General features: G+C 37.1%; 4 protein-coding genes across 5 annotated transcripts; 2 read left to right on the top strand and 2 right to left on the bottom strand.

Moving 5' to 3' along the window:
- Positions 1-72: 72 nt before the first annotated feature.
- Positions 73-1,919, bottom strand: LOC129249100 (N6-adenosine-methyltransferase non-catalytic subunit). The gene is made up of 4 exons (XM_054888732.1): positions 1,704-1,919; positions 1,438-1,638; positions 1,041-1,383; positions 73-979 (listed from the first exon to the last, which is right to left on the bottom strand). Exons 1-4 carry the CDS (start codon positions 1,767-1,769, stop codon positions 369-371), a joined length of 1,221 nt encoding a protein of 406 aa, XP_054744707.1. The 5' UTR covers positions 1,770-1,919; the 3' UTR covers positions 73-368.
- A 1,651-nt stretch (positions 1,920-3,570) lies between these two features.
- LOC129249097 (tumor suppressor candidate 3) lies at positions 3,571-5,218 on the top strand. 2 transcript variants are annotated; one of them, XM_054888729.1, is made up of 6 exons: positions 3,571-3,640; positions 3,696-3,791; positions 3,893-4,619; positions 4,679-4,841; positions 5,056-5,107; positions 5,141-5,218. In XM_054888729.1, exons 2-5 carry the CDS (start codon positions 3,705-3,707, stop codon positions 5,069-5,071), a joined length of 993 nt encoding a protein of 330 aa, XP_054744704.1. In that variant the 5' UTR covers positions 3,571-3,640; positions 3,696-3,704; the 3' UTR covers positions 5,072-5,107; positions 5,141-5,218. The 2 variants fall into 2 exon arrangements, with proteins under 2 accessions (XP_054744704.1, XP_054744703.1); XM_054888728.1 differs by having other exon boundaries at positions 5,056-5,218.
- LOC129249098 (polyprenol reductase) lies at positions 5,184-6,612 on the bottom strand. The gene is made up of 3 exons (XM_054888730.1): positions 5,877-6,612; positions 5,514-5,815; positions 5,184-5,447 (listed from the first exon to the last, which is right to left on the bottom strand). The coding sequence occupies exons 1-3, from the start codon at positions 6,451-6,453 to the stop codon at positions 5,355-5,357; spliced, it is 972 nt and encodes a 323-aa protein (XP_054744705.1). The 5' UTR covers positions 6,454-6,612; the 3' UTR covers positions 5,184-5,354.
- Positions 6,613-7,914: 1,302 nt separating this feature from the next.
- On the top strand, positions 7,915-18,391 carry LOC129249096 (ATP-binding cassette sub-family C member 10). Its single transcript, XM_054888727.1, has 15 exons — positions 7,915-8,305; positions 8,377-8,797; positions 8,889-9,121; positions 9,207-9,654; positions 9,713-9,924; positions 9,987-10,493; positions 10,583-10,786; positions 10,877-10,994; positions 11,055-11,294; positions 13,400-13,542; positions 13,615-13,803; positions 13,866-14,255; positions 16,310-16,442; positions 16,502-17,338; positions 17,411-18,391. The coding sequence occupies exons 2-15, from the start codon at positions 8,440-8,442 to the stop codon at positions 17,884-17,886; spliced, it is 4,488 nt and encodes a 1,495-aa protein (XP_054744702.1). The 5' UTR covers positions 7,915-8,305; positions 8,377-8,439; the 3' UTR covers positions 17,887-18,391.
- The last annotated feature ends 669 nt before the right edge of the window (positions 18,392-19,060 follow it).

The following is a 19,060-nucleotide window of genomic DNA, read 5'->3' as shown; positions in this document are numbered from 1 at the left end:
GCATTCACCGTATGTATGGGGAATGTTTATGCTGCTACAACAACAACAAGAAATTTACCGATTACACGTTCATTTCGTTACTGTAATTTAGCCTGCAATGTTTTTAATTCCATGTTGTTAAATACATATATATGTACATACATAATTGTCTTCAAAATTCAAGACATAATTTAGTTAAAAAAAATTTGCATATGGGAATTGGTTTCCCAATTTTCTTTCATATACTGTTGACTTATAGATAAGATGTATGACAAGAGACTTGCGTTAGATCTTTAACAGTGCGTTTTAGTAGTTAAAAAATTAAAACTTTAGTTAATCGCAAATAGGAGTGCATTACTCATATTCCAACGATTACTATAATTAAGAATTTACCTAGGCCGACCACGACCACGCGGAAAACCGCGCCCACGACCACGTAATGCTTTGCTGTTAGCTGGTGGACTTTTCGGACGTAGTGATTCGATGCGGCTAGTACAGCCCGTAGCCGGTGCTTCAGCAAAATATGTTTGATATAGTTCGGCATTGAAATTGGAGTTTGTCAGTTCCGGCCCAACGGTCAGCCAACCTGGTCGTATACTGGAGTCACGTCCGAATAGATGCATGCGTCTGCGTCCCAAGCAGAAATGTTCAATTATATGAAATATTTCAATCGGCTTCTCAAAGCTGCCGAATTCGTCCTCCTCCGAGATAATTAAATCGATGTCAACATTGGCGTGTATAAAATCCCCATCAGTAGAGCGGCGCACTGTACCTTTTATGCCCATCAAGCAATGTTCTTTCGTACGTTGAAACACTGCTTTCGGTTCCAGTTGCTTTGAATGCCCGGGCTTATTGATATTGGTGCGTATCCAACAAATGTCTTCACATCGTCGGAAGCCCCATTTCTTCAAGCAATTGCGTCCCATATCTAAACCTTCGGAGGATCCACACCAAAGGAAGACAAATGAACGATGCGCGGCCACTTCGCCCACATCTAAATCTGTTAAAGAATATTTGTTTAGTTTCAAGTTAAAAATTACTGGCTATCAAATACATATTACTTAAAATTTCTTCCCAGTTCCAGAAAACACGCGATGCTCCACCCACAGTTGCCACTGATGGTGCTGCTCTAGCATACTCTTCCAGCGGTGGCTCAATTAAAATAACGTCGAACTTAGAGCCTAATGATTTTAAATCCAGCGTTTTCAAGTCTGCCTTCAAATACATTGGTGCTGATGCGGTATCCTGTATTAATTTGTCTTTCAAGCGTATTAGTTCACGTAATTTTGGATACTCCTCAAAGCGGTCGGCTAGACCGACATCTCTTATAAAATTTTGTGGACGCTGTCCAGTATCGACGAAGTGTTGACAATAATCATTGTGTGGATTCGAAGATTGTGTACCCTAAAGAAAAAGGTGCTTATTAGATTTCAACTGCAAATTTCTAGTGTAATTTACCTTTAGAAATGTAGAGGAGTCGCGATATATGATTTCCCCGGGCATTTTTTTGCCTCCGCTGCCGCCGTCGTCATCTCTGCTATTGCCGCCCGAACCTGTTCTCTGTCCACCAAAACCAGAGTAACTACTTCCAGCACTATTATTCAGTTCATCGGCTGTGCCAAGCACAATCTTCAGCTCATCTACGCTAGAGAGTCCCAACTACACATAAAAAAAGTATTAAATAGCCACTTAGCGTTAACATAGTCGGTTTATAGAGTACATACTGTTTGAGCCAATAACTGTTTCCGTTTGCGTGAACGCTCCTGTGAAATTTTTAATATGTCACTCATCTTGGAGCAGATTCTACGAAGTTAACTAAAATATATTGCTTTTAATTTAATTCACATTTTTCGCCCAACTAATTAAACTCGAACCACACACCGGCTACACAAAATTGACAATGAATGTATTCTTTACATCGTGCCGGCTACACAATGGAATCTGGGAATGCTCCTCATTCACAATGAATAGCTTCATGAATAGTGCTGCCATATTGCTGAAAATCTACCAAATCGGTAGATTTGATTCTATATGGCAGATTACCTGCAAAATTGACAATCAGCTGTCAATACTGTTATGATTTGGTGGAATATATTTAATTATTAATTTTTTCTTATTTTTTAAAATCTTAAATAACAATAGAATTGCTAAAGAAACAAAAAGATAACGCAGCGCCAGCAACGGAGGAGATTTAATTATTATGTTTTATAATTATCTATGACACAGAAAACACCGGGTTGTATGTAAAAAAAGTATAGTAATAATCTAGGATTATTTTATTATCTTGGATTTATAATCTTAGATTTCGGGAGAGAAATTCTATATCAGCAATTTCGCTTTTTAATTACGGACTAGGAGTTAAGCACGAAAAAGTAGATAATCTACTTATATGTGAGTGTATTATAAGTGCAACTGATGCGGAGTGACAGCTAGACTTTATTCCCATAATTTAAGTGTTTTAGGAGAATTTTCGACGGCAACATGACCAAAAAATTACAATTAATATCGATTGTGAATGAAAAATAATGAAACTTGTGAAGAGAAGAACAAGAAAAATTTGGAAGCAATCATGGCGAAAAATGACAGTTAATATCGATGGTGAATGAGAAATAATGAAACACGTTCGAAATTACATTAATTGTTTGATATTTCGGAGCAGTTTGGGTAATTGGAATTTAATACTATTTTTTAATAATTATTTCTTAGTATCAGGACAGCTAATTCCCGTGTTTGTTGCTTACGGTACATCTTTTACTGACAAAACTATCCAATAAACAAATCAGCAGATCACTAATCCGCGTAACAACCATCTGTCGCACTACAATTTCAATCAAATTTAATTGCGCCGGTTTTCCCGTTTAACACCGCCATCTGTCTGGGCTATTAGAGAATTACGTGGAATACAACAATAGAATGTAACTTTCTTGGGTTGATATAACGGGTTTCGGTTGAAAGCGCTTAACGATATGCAACTTGGTTAATAGGTCAGAATATAATACTTATTTATTATAATTTATAGGGGATATATACAATATAACCCTGACTAAATTATCACACTGGCTACTAGGGCCTTCGGTGATAATACTTATACCTGCCAATTGATTCATTTAGAAATAAAAACGGAAACATATTTACCAAAGCAGAAAGTATTATTATGGGTTTTGTTTTTCGTTCACAAAGGGTACAAAGAGTCCATATATTTTGACAAATTCACACAACTGTGGCTAATTTGACGCGAATGCATTGATTTGCTTATTCCACGCAGGTACGCACCGATACCTTTGTAGCTTTGTTGTTGTTGGAAATCTATGCCGGACAGGTATAAACCCCAACAGAACACATCCAATTAATGAAGAAACATGCTTATAAATTTGTTGCAACCTATTCTATTTTATCTGTCCCATCACTAAAAAGAAATCGTTAATTTTACGACAATCAAACATCAAATAAACCGAATAATACTTTTTAAATTGATTTTTATTATTTTTTGACATACCTGCTTTTGGCGCAGAAATGATATATTTGCCGACTCAAAAACTTTTTCTCGATAATTGGTACAGATATCGTTTGAAATGTATATCAAGATGTAGATATCGCTCACCTACTCGTATTTACGTGTATCGGTACATCTCTAGTATCAAATTTTATCTGTCAGTTTGAGGTATAATTCTACAAATATTAATAATTCTGTCTTATTTCTAACACTTACCTTTTAGGCATATAAAATGAATGTGCTTGGAAAAACAGTATTACTGGCGCTTCTGCTGCTCGCAGGATTCCTGGTGTTTACCACTGCACAGAGTAAACAAAAGGTAATTGCCATTTGCACTTGATGGCCACGTCATGGAGTGCCAGCGAGTATATCGCCGGCTAACAATAACCGCTTGTATTTTTATGTTTTTTCGTCACATAGTCGGGCCTGTCGTTATCGGAAAAGGTTCGCAATTTGCAAGATATGAATATGAAAAAGGCACTACTACGTTTTAATGGACAAAAATTCCGCGAATATATTAGGAATGCGCCGCGTAACTATTCTGTTGTGGTCATGCTGACAGCGTTGGCTCCTTCACGGCAATGCCAAATATGTCGCCATGCCTATGATGAATTCACCATTGCAGCTAACTCTTACCGTTACTCGCCAACCTACTCGAATAAATTATTCTTTGCAATGGTTGACTTCGATGAGGGCTCCGATGTATTCCAGTCACTAGGCATCAATACAGCACCAGTTTTTATGCATTTCCCTGCTAAGGGTAAGCCAAAAGGTCTCGATACTATGGATATTCACCGAGTCGGATTTGCTGCTGAAGCGATTGCGAAATTCGTACACGAGCGCACCGACATACAAATACGCATTTTCCGACCTCCAAACTACTCCGGCACAGTTGCAATGATAACCCTGGTTGCTCTGGTGGGCGGTTTCCTCTACATACGTCGCAATAACTTAGAGTTCCTATATAACAAACAAATTTGGGGCGCTGTTGCGTTGTTCTTTTGTTTCGCCATGATTTCAGGACAAATGTGGAATCACATACGTGGTCCACCGCTGGTTCATAAAAGCAAGAACGGCGGCGTGGCATATATACATGGTTCATCTCAAGGACAACTGGTGGTGGAGACTTACATCATTATGTTCTTAAGTAGGAGAGACATTTAATTTACTTATTTCCCATTTGATTAACTCTTTATTATATTACAGATGCCATGATTGTGTTGGGAATGGTTCTGCTTACAGAATCTGGTTCACAAAGTGATCATAAAAGAGCGCGTATAATGGCCATAGCGGGGCTGTTGTTGGTTGTAGTGTTCTTCTCTTTCTTGTTATCTGTGTTTCGCTCCAAGGCGCAGGGATATCCTTACAGGTAAAAATAAGTTTTCCCGTAATGTATTCTTCAGTTTCAGAAGTCTAACAATCAATTACAAAGTTATCCGTTACTTTTTTATTTTATTACCTCACTTTAATACATTGTTGTTGTGCTTAACTTTTGAATATCAAAATTTTGTTACTACGCAGAATGTAGTTATTATCAGCAATTGAACACATTGATTAATACACAAATTTTTATATTTTTCCAGTTTTCTTTTCAAGTAAATAAATCAACGAGACTCACCCACTTCGTCTTTTTGCCTGCGCCAATGCATTCAAAAATATTCTTAGTGCATTTTTTCCGTGTACAATTTATTTTAAGAAGAAACAAGAGATGTTAAAAGAAGTTCAATAAAACTGTATTGAAACATACGCGATTTTATTTTCCAGTTATGCGACGGAATGTGTAGCACCTTCCCTTAAAGGTGTGAATCGTTACGTTATGAGTATTGTATGAATATAAAAAATTGTCTAACTATTTTCTATACATAGTTTATGTAAAAATCATTTACAAGATGAAAGGTATAAGCGCTTTCCTATTTTTTGGGTAATTTTTGAAATTTTCCTTATACCACTTGTGTGTGAGCAAAGCATTCATTAACTGCAAAATACGAGTTAGTAAACATATATATTTCTTTTATAATAAATACTAATCGTGTACATTTACCTGATTGGAGTAAACCCAAATAAATATTAAGAGCCAAGTAACACTTCTAGGTAACAGGCCTAACAACGCCACATACATAACAACTTCGAAAAACATGTGGGGCGAGGAAATCATGTTAAAGAATCCTCCAGTCGGTAGTAAATGACGCTCGGTTTTTACTTCACCACTTTTAGTATCCTTGCGTAGATTAACTAGTATCATATTGGACTTGTATTGTTGTGTCCAACTAATGTAAAAAATAAATATGCAGAGGTATTGCAGCAGTGAAATGTTCTTGAAAGAGAATGCTGAGGGTAGTGTTCCTATAAATAAATATATAAAAGATAAATACATGTATGGGCATATGAATTGCGTCTGGCTCACCTCGCACAAAGCCTTCTGTGTTGCTTAATAACGCTAATATAGCACCAAAATAGTGCATGTGCCCCACCAAATAATGACTCCAATTAATTTTACTATTTTTTGAGAATATTTGTACGAAATTCGTCTCATAAAATCGTCTACCGCATTGCATAGTCATAAGCACTGTAGCCACGAATGCACAGGTGGAATCAACTTGAACATATCTATTTGTTTTACCGCCAGCTATAAAGTCCAAAAACACAAGCACCACCTCTGGCGCTTCAGTTTTCATAAGAAGTCCCTTCATCACCAGGAAAAGCGCCAGCATTGACCAAGTAAAAGCGAAAATGTAAAAATGTTTAAACCAACTCTTTGGTAACTCCATGCTGCTAATCAAAGCATTTGCCGGACCCTTATAGCTGTGCTTGCCATAACGAAATGATTGTCGCAAGCAATTGGGCAATAACGATTCGACAAGATTAACAAGACTACCGAAAACTACAATCACTACGATAAAACCTATAAAAATAAAGTTCAGTGCATTGAAGTTATATTCTTCAATGAATTCGTTTAAAATATTAAAAATATTTTTCAGCATTTTTATGATGATAAAATTGCTTTTTTATTGAAGATTTCTTTTCTGGCTATTCAGATACAGAAAAACATCACACTTTCACTTTGGCTTTGACAGGAAATAGTGCGCTGAACATTTTCTTATCACCAAATTTCTTTCTTACCGACATTGTATATTCACAATTTTTTCTTGATTCGTTTTGTTTTTGTGTTATAAATGCGACTGTGAATAATCATAGCATTTAAAGCGAATTTATCAAATCCGCTTTGGCCAGGAGCAATTTGTTTTAATGCGAGATAAATTCGTAAAAGCCTAAATATACAATCATAATAGTGATATCCAATATACAAAATAGTATTTATAACAAAGGGGACATATTTAAAATGGACGAAGATGTGGTGTTATTTTGTGCCGTACTGTTGACTCTGTAAAGAGTCAGTGAGTAGCAAACCAGCATGAAGAAACGGATTTCATAGATAATTCCCGGGTATCTGGAAACGATGCGGTTATTCAAAATGATCAAAGGTATTTAAGCGGACTAAACTCACAAATAGTTCTTCGAAAAAACGTGTTGCGAATAAAATATTTACAGCCTCGCCACTATCTTCAGGCAGCGAGAGCAATTTGCTCAGTGACGAACCCAATGGTGATGTGAAAAATCAAATATGCAATAACGAATGCAGTGAACCTTGCAAGGTCGCAATCACTCACAGAAAATACCCCAAGGTAGACCTTAAATATGAGGAAATTATGAAAATCAAACAAAGTTTGTTGGCCGAAATAGATGAAACGATCAGACGATGGATGGCTGTCGTTTACTTGCCAAAATGCAGGGACTAGAGATTGGCTCACGACTGTGATCAGTAAGCTAAATACATCTTTAAATATAGATATAGAGGCTTCCACTGGCGGTGCTATCCCAAATTCTTTTACCTACACTTAAAATATTGAACCGGACGACGTTATGGAACCGAATTCTTTGAGGCATCTATTGGATAAGCAATTCGTAGGGCTTTGAACTACCAACTGGAGTCTGCTGAATGTGGTGAAGAATGAAATGGGAGGACATTTTGTTAGCTACTGCATTGACGGGAAGTCAAAAGTCATTATAGAAGCTTGAGGCGGTAAACTTTTTTTGAACTTCTCACATATAACGGGTATTAAATAAGGAACATCATCCCGAATAAAACATGTACCTGCACACATATCTACATTTATATGTATATGTTTCAAATGCATCAATTTATAAAATAAATATTTAATTTAGCAACGAAAATAAAGTATTTAGTATTGAAGATCAAAAGTAAATTCATTTATTTACGGTTATTAAGTTTGTTTGTTGTTGTTTATTAACGTTGAATGAAAGAGTTCGTTTATTTTTTAATGAATTGCACATATGTTTGCAGTTTCTTGCGTATTCACAATATACAAGTTGTCAAATCTTCCGCAATTGTAAACATAGCGATTTAATTCGATTTCGTCTTGACCGCTGTTTGCGGGGATTTTCAGGGTACTTTGAAAATAAATATACGGCCTTTGTTTACTTTCATTTAAGCAATTCCTTCATAAGACGAAGCATTAGTCATATTCTTTCGGCAAATCAATCAAAAAGGTGCAAAAGAGTAGATCCTAAGTAAGATAGGGAATGTAATGTTGAAAATTTTTGTTGAATATTAAAAAGTGTGGCACGAAGCCGTTCAAGAGCATTGAAGCCTATATTAACAAATTCTCATTGGTTCGGCGATTCAAGAAGTGTGAAAATAATACAGCAGAGTTGTGAAGAAATCTTACAAAAAAAAAAAAAAAGGAATTATCAAAATTATTAATGGCTGGAGAATAACGGTTTGTACAAAAACAATTACAATTAAAAACATATGTACGTATGCACGTTATATTTGTGCAAACTATTTGTTGTGAAATTAACTTAAAAAGTATCTGCTTTTTTAGTGCGGTTAACTACTAAATAGAGCTAAAAACATCTGCCGATATCGCGCATAATTTTTAGGCACAATGGCTGACGTAGATGTAATTTTGTACTGGAATTGGACAGAGTTTTGCTCAACTGGGTTGAAACCATTCGCCGGTAACTCCAATGATTTACTACCATGCTTTCAGGAGATTGTGCTGCAAATCCCAATCTATACCATATTTGCCGCTATCTCTGCTTATAATTTTGGCTCCCATACGCGCAGCGTGCTGCGTGATGTGCTGCAATTGCGTCTTCTTTATCTGCGTGTCGGTGTCACAATTGTGCTGGCGCAACTCCCCCTCTGGAAGATATTCGTTTTTCATCACACGGGAGTCCAGCTGTATCCGGTCGATGTGTTAGTTGTGGCGGCAGAAGGTGTGATGTGGACTGTGCATGTGGGTGCGTACCATAAATCTTTTACTACCTAATTGAATTTGTCAACAAATTATCTATGCATTGCATGTATGTGTGTATTTAATTTTGCTTACAGGCTATTTGTTATCAACGCGTCGTTTTGGCAGACTCAGCCATCGCGGTTCACTTTGCATGAATGTGTCATGGTTGGCAGTTTTTGTGTTGGACGTAGTGTGGTTACGCACCAGCATTAATTATGACTGGTGGTCTTGGAGTTTGGTAACTGTGATTTTCGATCTTCTCTATGCTTTAACGTTAATTCCAACTGGAAATGCGGTTTTGGCTACTCCACGATACCCTGCTGGCAGAGTAAATAATTTTTTTTCATATACCTTTCACACTTTTTTCAGATTAAGATGAAACTGAATTTTTCTTTTGATAATATGAATGCTAGGAAGATGAGTCGCTGCTCGGTAACCGCTACACCTACTTTCATTTTGATCTAAATGAAACACATCTCGGTCATGCACAAGACGAAGCCAGCTACATGTCACGCTTCATTTTTAGCTGGGTGAATCCGTTAATATCGAAAGGTGTTGTTGGTGGTCTCAAAAAAATTGAAGATCTATTTGATCTACCTGATGCATTGAACATTTCGCGTTTAAGTGAACGCCTACAAATTTGTATTTCACAATCTAAAACTTTGTTTTGGGCATTGCACAAGGGATTTGGACGCGAGTTTTACTTAATAGGCGTACTACGATTTATAGCCGATACTGCTGGGTTTGCGGGGCCACTGCTACTGGGTGGCTTGCTGAAACAGCAAACTCAAAATGATGACACCGAAACGAACTGGGTCCCTTACCTTTACGCACTTGGGCTATGCGCGACATCCTGGTTATGTAAGAAAAATAATCTTTAATTCATTGCATATAATACAATATATGTGCGATTTTTTAGCTGCCATATGTGGCACCCATTTCATGTGGCGTATGTCCATGATTGGCATGAAAATGAGAATAGCGCTTGTTAGTGCTATTTATCGCAAATCTTTGGAAGCACGTGTATTAAAGAGTTCACGCCCGGAAATACTCAATCTTATGTCAACAGATACTGAACGAATAGTGAATTCGTGCATCAGCTTCCATTCCTTCTGGAGCATACCTTTCCAGGTAGGAAAATCCAGTGTAATAAAAGTGTCACATAACAGTTTATTTATCATTATCACTTTCAGCTTTTTACCACTCTCTACTTACTCTACACACAATTGGGAGCCGCCTTCTTGGCTGGCCTAATTTTTGGCATAGTGCTCATTCCAATAAATCGTTTGCTGGCGTTACGCATTGGCCAATATTCGCGTGGTCTCATGTCGGCTAAAGATTTACGTTTGGCTGCGACCAGCGAAACTATGAGCGGTGCAAAGCAGATCAAATTGCATGCGTGGGAAGAAATATTTATAGAGCGGATTCGTGGTTACCGCAAGGAAGAAGTGAATTTCTTAAAAAAACGCAAATATTTAGATGCGCTGTGCGTTTACTTCTGGGCCACCACGCCAGTGTTGATGTCGTTACTCACATTCGGTGCATCTGTGCTGTTGGGTAATCCTTTAGTGGCAGCATCTACATATACAAGTGTAGCACTTTTAAATATGCTAATTGGACCGCTAAATGCATTTCCTTGGGTGCTTAATGGACTAATAGAGGCCTGGGTGTCATTGAAGCGCCTACAGGAACTTGTGGATGTAAGAATTTTAGAATTAGGGAATTTTTCGAAAATCAAATTTTTCTATAATTTTAATATACTACGGATATTATTTTCACTTTCACTTAGCTGCCTAATCTGGATTTCTCTACGTACTACAATCCAATTATTAAATCTACCGGCTACGGTAGCTCAATGAAATTGGATGAAAAGCCAATAGTATTAGAGATGAAAGCGGCGTCTTTCGAATATGTGAATGGCGCAAATGATGGAAATGACGAATGTCAGCAACAAAAATTTCGTTTGGAAAATGTCAATTTAACGGTGAAAAAGGTATAGTAACAAAACTCATTCATTGATTTTTATTTTATTGCTGTTGACTGTCTTTATTTGCCTATTACTGTTTACTTTATTTATGCAAAGGGCGATTTGATATGTCTTGAAGGTCCTGTCGGTGGCGGTAAAAGCGCTTTAATCGATGCCATAGTGTCTGGCATCAATTGCACATCGGGCACCGTATGTGTGCACGACCTTACTTCGGGTATTATGTTGCAGGGTTCGTATTTTGTGTTTTTATTAATACAAAGCTTTATGTTTTCAGGCTTCGGATATGTGCCCCAAACGGCTTGGCTTCAACGCGGTTCTATACGCGATAACATAATTTGGGGTAATGTTTTCGACGAGCAGTGGTACAAAGCAGTTTTATATGCATGTGCGCTGAACGAAGACCTGGAATTGCTTGGTGGCGATTTAATTGGTATTGGCGAAAACGGACGTACTCTATCGGGCGGACAGAGAGCTCGCGTAGCTTTGGCGCGCGCCGTTTACCAGGATAAGAAAAGTGAGTTAAATAATAAACATTTGATTTTGCTATTTAAATTATACTACATTGAGAAACCGACAAGAAAAATTTGGCACTGAGAAAAACTGCTCGCAAAAAATCCGCTGTCATTCTACCATCCGCTTGGCGCTGTATGGTGCATCATTTGTGAGACAAACGAGGGGCGTATCCTTAATGTACTTAGACTTGCCATAAATTCTGTGACAAATTTTACAATGTATACGGCGAGAGCGGATTCGCAGAAAAAAGTTCCGCTATTTTTGCTTTTATTCGTATGCATTGTATACTCATAAATTATACTCAATTTTGTGGCAAATTTCGATTGTTAACAATGGAGTGGAGAGTTAAGGAAAATCGCATCGCGGTTCGAGAAAGAATTCGCAAAAATCGGCTTAGAAAGCAGAAAAGGGAAATAAATGCATCGACCAGATCCATGTCAAATCTAATTAGAGATGATCTCCATATGAAAGCCTTCCGCCGCTCAACTGGTCATATTTTGACAATGCGCTTGGAGAAAATTAGACTCGACAGATTAAAGCAGCTTCTTTGGTGGCACGCGGCAACGGCCCTGAAAATATTCTTTTCACAGATGAGACAACTTTTACTGTTGAAGAAGTTTTTAATAAACAGAACGACCAAATCTATGCTAAAACTTCTAAAGACGCAAAAAATGTTGTTCCAAGGATGGTTTGTTCAGCTTGGTCACCATTCAGCCTCCGTAATGGTTTGATCGGGAGTGTCTTGTAAAGGCGTTACATCTCTTCATTTCCGCGAAAAAGGGGTTAAGACAGGAGCAAAAGTGTGCATGTCTTAGAAGACGTAGTGAAGCAGTCGAGCAGTACTCTCTTGAATGGAGAGCATTTAATCTTCCAGCAAGTTTCCGCTTCAGCCCATAAGTCAAAAACCAACCATCGGTGGCTAAAAAACAATATTCCGATCTGATCAGATCTGATCAGATCTGAATTTTTTTAAATATTTACATGATTAAATAAGACGAACTTCATTAAAAAAGTATTTTAATTTCATATCTTTACGGGACTAGGCCCTCGCCTCATTGGAAATGGTGTTTTTTGGGTGTTTTTTAAAATCGTGTGCAACGGAAACGAAAAAAGGATTTTTTATTTTTGTTTTCAGTATTTTATTTTTTGATGCATTGTAAAAAAATAAAAAAAAATTTTACCATACGAGGTTCGTTCAAAAAGTTCTTAGCCTTCAAAAAATGGTATGTCGCTGGCGACACGGATTCCGGAACTCACAGGTGTTTATTCAAAAAGACAATATTCAATGTGAATGTCTTTATCGTGTGAACTACGAGCTTAAAAAAAAGTTGACAAAATGACGGACATTCAAAGATGAAAAACCGTTTTTGACCCTCCCTTTATTGTTTCTTTAAAGGTCCGAAAAAATACTAATAATATTTTTTTCCCGAACGATAACGACATCAATTCTACGTCATTTAAATTTTATTTCATCGAAATCAGTTAAGTAAAACCGGCTATATCTGTGTCGCCGGTTTGAAAAACGTAGTTTCGAGAAAAACGAGTCCCAGTATGAATGTGCTTTGGAGCAAATGTTGACAGCAACGAATAATATGACTCATTATTATTTTGCGTATTTGAACTTAATAAATAAAATAAGCAGGTGCTATTTTGAAATTTGGCTGTAGAGGTTGCGTCACTAAAATTGCTATATCTATGTAAATATTAGGAATTTCGAAAAATCGTTTGGATACGATATTTTTGAATATTTAATCTACATATGTACATAAGAAAAAAAAATTGAAATAAAAAGAAATTGCCTTTTTTTAAATCGATATTTTTTTTAAATAGATTTTTTTTTAAATCGAATTTTTTTTTTAATTGATTTTTTTTTTATCTAAATTTTTATTTTTATATCTAATATTTTTTTAAATCGAATTTTTTTTTAATTCGAAAGTTTTTTTTTTTCAAATGAAGCGAGAGTCTTAAAATGTAACAGAACTTATGGCAGGACTAAGTATGTATAAACGTATACGTGCCAGTCTATTCTTATTAAACATTTTCGTTTATTTGATTACGTTTGATTACAGTTTTTGCCATTTATTATTCTACTTGTGTTGTTCACAGTTTATTTGCTCGACGACATACTCGCCTCTTTGGATGCGCACGTCTCGCTTCACATTATTAAGTACTGCATACTTGGCTTGTTGGAGGAAAAGACACGCATTGTGGTGACGCGCAGTGTCACCTTGTTCTACCACGCACATCAGGTGAAATTCATAACTCTTTCCTAAGTCTTTTGATCAATGCGCCAGTAAAACTTAAAATTTACCCACATTCAGATACTCCACATCGAGGACGGCAAAGTAACATCCTACAATACTCAAAACATGCCCGAAAGTCTTGATATAAATTTCGATTTGGATATAGTAGCCACCGACCACATATACGATTACACACGTCGGTCCTCGATAGATTTGGATGACCAAAATTCGATTGATAAAAAGAGCGTTGACAGTATTATGCTCGAGGTATTTTTTCGGTATTTTTTTCTTTATTATTTCATTAAAATAATGCTTTCATTGTTTTACAGGAATCTCGCGAATACGGCAAAATCTCGTTAAATGTGCTGTCTTGTTACTGGCGAGCCATTGGCACTCCCTTGGCAATCAGCACATTAACTTTCGTAATACTTATGCAGCTAACACGCAATTTGTCGGATGCGTGGCTGGCCCACTGGGTGACTGACACAACGCTGGATCCACAAAATAATGGCACAAACTTGGAGTATGTTGACAATGTGTCACCACAGTCTAGTAATCACACTGAGCCGCCACACAACACCGGCTATTATCTGGGCATCTTTGCAGCGCTGGCTGTGCTAAATTCGCTTGCGACAATTGCGCGCGCTTTCCTGTTCGCTTTTGCCGGCATAAAAGCCGCCATATTCATACACGATAAATTGCTGCGTAAGGTGTTGTTTGTAAGTAGGCATTTGAGAATGTGAATGCTTTAGGAGGAAGAAACGCAAAAAATGGAATGCAGTATTGCGATTTTTATTCGATAATTAAAAACTTGTAGCTCATTTGTGGCTATCAAACCCGGCATATAAATTTAAAAACAAGTTTCATATGAAACCAAGGCCTTAGATTAGATTAGATTCTCTACGAGGTTTACACTTCGACTTCCTGGCCTTTTGTGTCCTCTACTCATCACAGTTCGTCATCCAGACCCAGTTCCTTTATTAAACTCAGTATAGAGCCTTTCTTCTGGCTGCAGTTGGCCAAGATGTATCAACCTTCTCCGCGCTATTGCGCCACATTCAAGGAGCAGGTGCATTGGAGTCTCCTGCGAACTTAAGCCTTAAAACTTACAATTTATTGAAATTCTCCTTGCTTCATAACTCTGAAGTGGTCAGTATGAAAATTTAAGGATTTTGCTCTTGAATGATGAATTGAAACTACTACCGGTAAAATGGATAAATGAAAATATTAGGTTGGCGAATAAGTTCGTAGCATTTTTACTGAAGACTTTTACCGAAGAACAAAAAACAGTAATTATATCAATAAGTTAATAAATTATGTATTCGGCGTTGCAGTTAGCAACCTCTTCCCACCGCTCGACGAATTTGTTGATGCCGTTCCGCCAAAGATCGCCTGGTCTGGAGTCAAAGTGATGCGTTGAGCTCATGAGGCACCCAGGCTTCCAATTTTTCGGTAAATTCCATTGAATGAAGGTGATTGAGAATCGTTTTACGATCACAGTTCGTTTTTTCCGCCATTTCTCGACTGGTTTGGCAATCGTTCTTCTTCTTCAAAAGTGATTTGAGATGTTCTTCATCGAAACCAGAAGGTCTTCCGCTACAGGACGTGTCATCGAAGTCAAAGTCGCCATTTGTTAACTTTGCCAACCATTTTCGTGCTATCCATGACACCTTCTCCATACACGTCGCAAATGCCCCTGACTGCTTCGGCAGCTTCGACACCTTAATGAAAAGCAAAGAGCGGGAGTTAAAAATGTTGATTTTTGTTCAAAACTAATAAAAAATTAAGGGGTAACACCACTGTAGAAATTTCAAAAAATTGATTTTTTTTTATAAGCTTAAAAAATTCTTTGAACCTTTTAAAATACAGAACAAAAAGTTGTATACGTTACCGAAGTTTATTTCATAAATGTTTTAAGCTTTTAACCAAGCGTTAGTGACTGCTACCTAACGACTTCTCCAAATTTCCAAACTTTAAACGCGTTTTTCTCAAAACACGTTTTCTGAAATTGGCACGCAGCATAACTCAAACAATTTTAAATATTTTTAATCAGGTTTTTCACTACGTCTGTATAATAACCTTCTTAAGAGAAGAGCGTAGGGGATTTTCGTAGGGGATGAATTTAAACGATTGTTATAATTATTTAAGTGCCGTTTTTTAGTCCAAAATAGAGTTTTTTCCTTCAAATGCTTGCCAATTCCACAAAAATAAATATTTTTTAAATCCCCTACGTGTTTCTCTAGCTATTCTTATCTAGATTAAGAAAAAAAATGTTTCTTTGTTCCAGATTAAAATTTGCACCCTCTGTGCTGCGTGCCGCGGAGCTCCTTCAAGAGAAACCACATTACAAAAATGTATCCAATGCCGCCATTTTATAAAATTTGTCGATCAAACTTTCTAGTTTTGTATTTTAGTATATAAGTAATAACTTCCCAAATCAGAGTGATTGTTTTCCCTTTCCTTCTATACAAAAAAATTCTTTAAAAATCGTGTTTATTTTACGCGTGTACAGTGGTGTTACCCCTTAAATAACTCAAAAATACAATAAGCAAAGTTTTGTAAAGCAGAAAGAGTCCTATCAAATGAATTCTTACGCTTTGCCAAACAGCAAACAAGTCGTTGTAAGATAAAAGAAAATATAAAAAAGCTATGAACTTATTCCCCAACCCAATATAACTGCAATATTGCGTTCTTCCGCTTGAGCTACTTCCATGTCGCATATAAATACTTTTTATTTTTTCTTAATACTAAACAAAATGTATTTCTTCCTTAGGCAAAATTCAATTTTTTCGATATCACCTCCGTCGGCCGCATACTAAACCGCTTTTCCTCGGACACTTACACAGTCGACGATTCTCTGCCCTTCATACTGAATATCCTCTTGGCGCAATTATTGGGTCTCGCAGGTAAGTTTGCTGCTATACTGCATATTTTTCTACAATTACATTTTATTACTTATTTTCAGGTGCACTTTGCATAAGTTTGTACGCCATGCCCTGGTTAGGTCTGATAATCATACCGATGGTTCCCATATATCTTAATCTACAATACCGATACCGTTATGCATCGCGCGACATAAAACGACTTTCAAGCAATGCACTCTCACCACTCTATACCCATTTCACCGAAACTCTACAAGGTCTAGTCACAATTCGCACAATGCGTGCAAGTGCGCGCTTTCAGCGCGATTTCCATGCCAAACTAGAGGAGAGTATAAAGGCACAATTGACCGCCGCTGCCGCCCAGCAGTGGCTCAGTCTACGCTTACAATTCTTAGGTGTTTTTCTAGTAGCTGGCGCTGGTTTTCTTGCTGCCATAACCTCAGCACATGTCACAAATCCGGGTCTAGTCGGTTTGGCCATTTCGTATGCACTCTCAATAACCGGACTGTTGGGTGGACTACTGAGTGCTGTTGCTGAAACTGAGCAGGAGTTTGTTGCGGTTGAGCGCGTGAATGAGTATCTGAATTTGGAGGGTGAAGACAACGCCGAAGGCACATGTGATCCGCCATTTGGTTGGCCTAGTCAAGGTGCATTGAAATTCAAAAACGTTGAACTGCGTTATCGCGATAATTTGCCGGCAGCGCTGCATGACATCAATTTGCGCACAGAAGCGTTTGAGCGTGTGGGCATTGTGGGACGCACCGGTGCGGGCAAAACGACGCTGGTGGCGGCATTGATGCGTGTAGCGCCACTGAGTCGTGGTGAGATCACTTTGGATTGTGTGAATTTGAAAACGCTGTCGTTAAAAGTGCTGCGCGAGCGTTTGGGCATTATACCGCAAGACCCATTTCTCTTTGAAGGTATTGAATAGTACATTTTTACCTTAGAAATATGAATTATTTTGATAAATTTTTATATTTGTTTTCTCTCAGGCAACGTACGCGAAAACCTCGATCCACGCCACAATCACTATGACTCCGAAATTTGGCGTGCACTTGCCAGTTGCCATGCAGCCACGCAGCTGGTACAATCGCTGGGTGGTTTGGATGGACGCATCGAGAAGGGCGGCACCAATTTGTCGGCTGGTCAGCGACAACTTATGTGTCTAGCGCGTGGACTACTCAAAAATGCCAAAGTGGTGTGCATCGACGAGGGTACCTCCAATCTGGACGACGAATCGGCTATAGCCATACAGCAGGCACTACGAAACGCCTTCAAGAGCTCAACAGTGCTATTCATAGCGCACAGATTGCGCGGTCTACAACTAATGGATCGCATTATTGTAATCGAACATGGTGAGATCAAGGAGGAGGGAACACCGCCTGAATTGGCCCGCGATACACGGTCACTCTTCCATGGTATGCTCCAAGCGCAGCAAATCAGTGTAGAGGAGTTTTGTGCGAATTAGTGCGATTGTTGTAATACATATTGTAGTAAGAGTGATAAATATATGTACGCATGACAATTTTGAACACAAAATATTTTTAAATAATTAAAGAGTTTCTACGACACAATAATTAAATAATTAAACTGAAATGTAATTATAGTTGACGTAGGTTAGATAAGTGGATAACTTATAACTGCATGTTCCTGGTTTTGATGAGGAACGAAACCGGAGAACGTATGTATAGAGAGTAGATATGTATGTAAATATATATATAGGATATATAAATATGTATGAAATATTTATGATATGCAACTGACGCGTACAGCCTTGAATAAGTATTGAACCGATCTTCTTCTTCAATTTGTGGCGTGCGTGATGACTTAAAATTACAATTTATTGTATTTAATATTGTAAAAAACCCTTTAATAACCAATGAATGGCAAAGATCATAGGTATATTGAACTCAAATTTATTAAGAAAGCCTACATAATTATTTTAAATTATATATAAAAAATTATATATATACCATATAAAAAAATTATATATACAAAAAAAAAAATAATATACATATATATATAATATATAAAAAATTAATTAATAAAATATACGAATGAATTTTTACTATTTACTTAATTCTTAAAGAATTAATTCCAATAAAGAATGGACACGAAGAAACTAATCGATTGTGTTTACTCGTCAATTGCGTAAAACTAACTGTAAAAAAAATTAGTACACCTAATTCTCTTTTTACACGATAGATACGTTCCCAAAAAATTGTGTAAAAATAGAATCAGGTGAAAAGAACATTAACCCTTAACGGTCGAAAAACCCCGCTACGGGAACATAGTATCATACTTTTTGCGATAGAAAGCGAAAGGCCCCAATACGGGGACATGAAAAGAATTCAGTTTTCATTTCATTTATTTATCATCGCTGTAGTTTTCTTTAAGAAATATTGCAACTTTGTACATCCCTGGTTTGTTGATCATACACTGACAAGAAATATTTACCGTAATATAACGTTTTAAGGCGTAAATATTGTGTAATATTCACAACAGATCTATCGCATTGATATTCTGTGTAGTTTGCGATTTAGAAGCTTTCAACGTGGAAATATATATAATATATTGGCGTCTTCCAACTTTAAAGTATTTCTATTATAAGGTTTAGTTTACTTTTATTTTAAAAATAAAAT

This window comes from Anastrepha obliqua, chromosome 5, assembly GCF_027943255.1.
Source record: "Anastrepha obliqua isolate idAnaObli1 chromosome 5, idAnaObli1_1.0, whole genome shotgun sequence".
NCBI classification, from domain to species: Eukaryota; Metazoa; Arthropoda; class Insecta; order Diptera; family Tephritidae; genus Anastrepha; species Anastrepha obliqua.
This window is presented reverse-complemented; position numbering and strand designations above follow the sequence as displayed.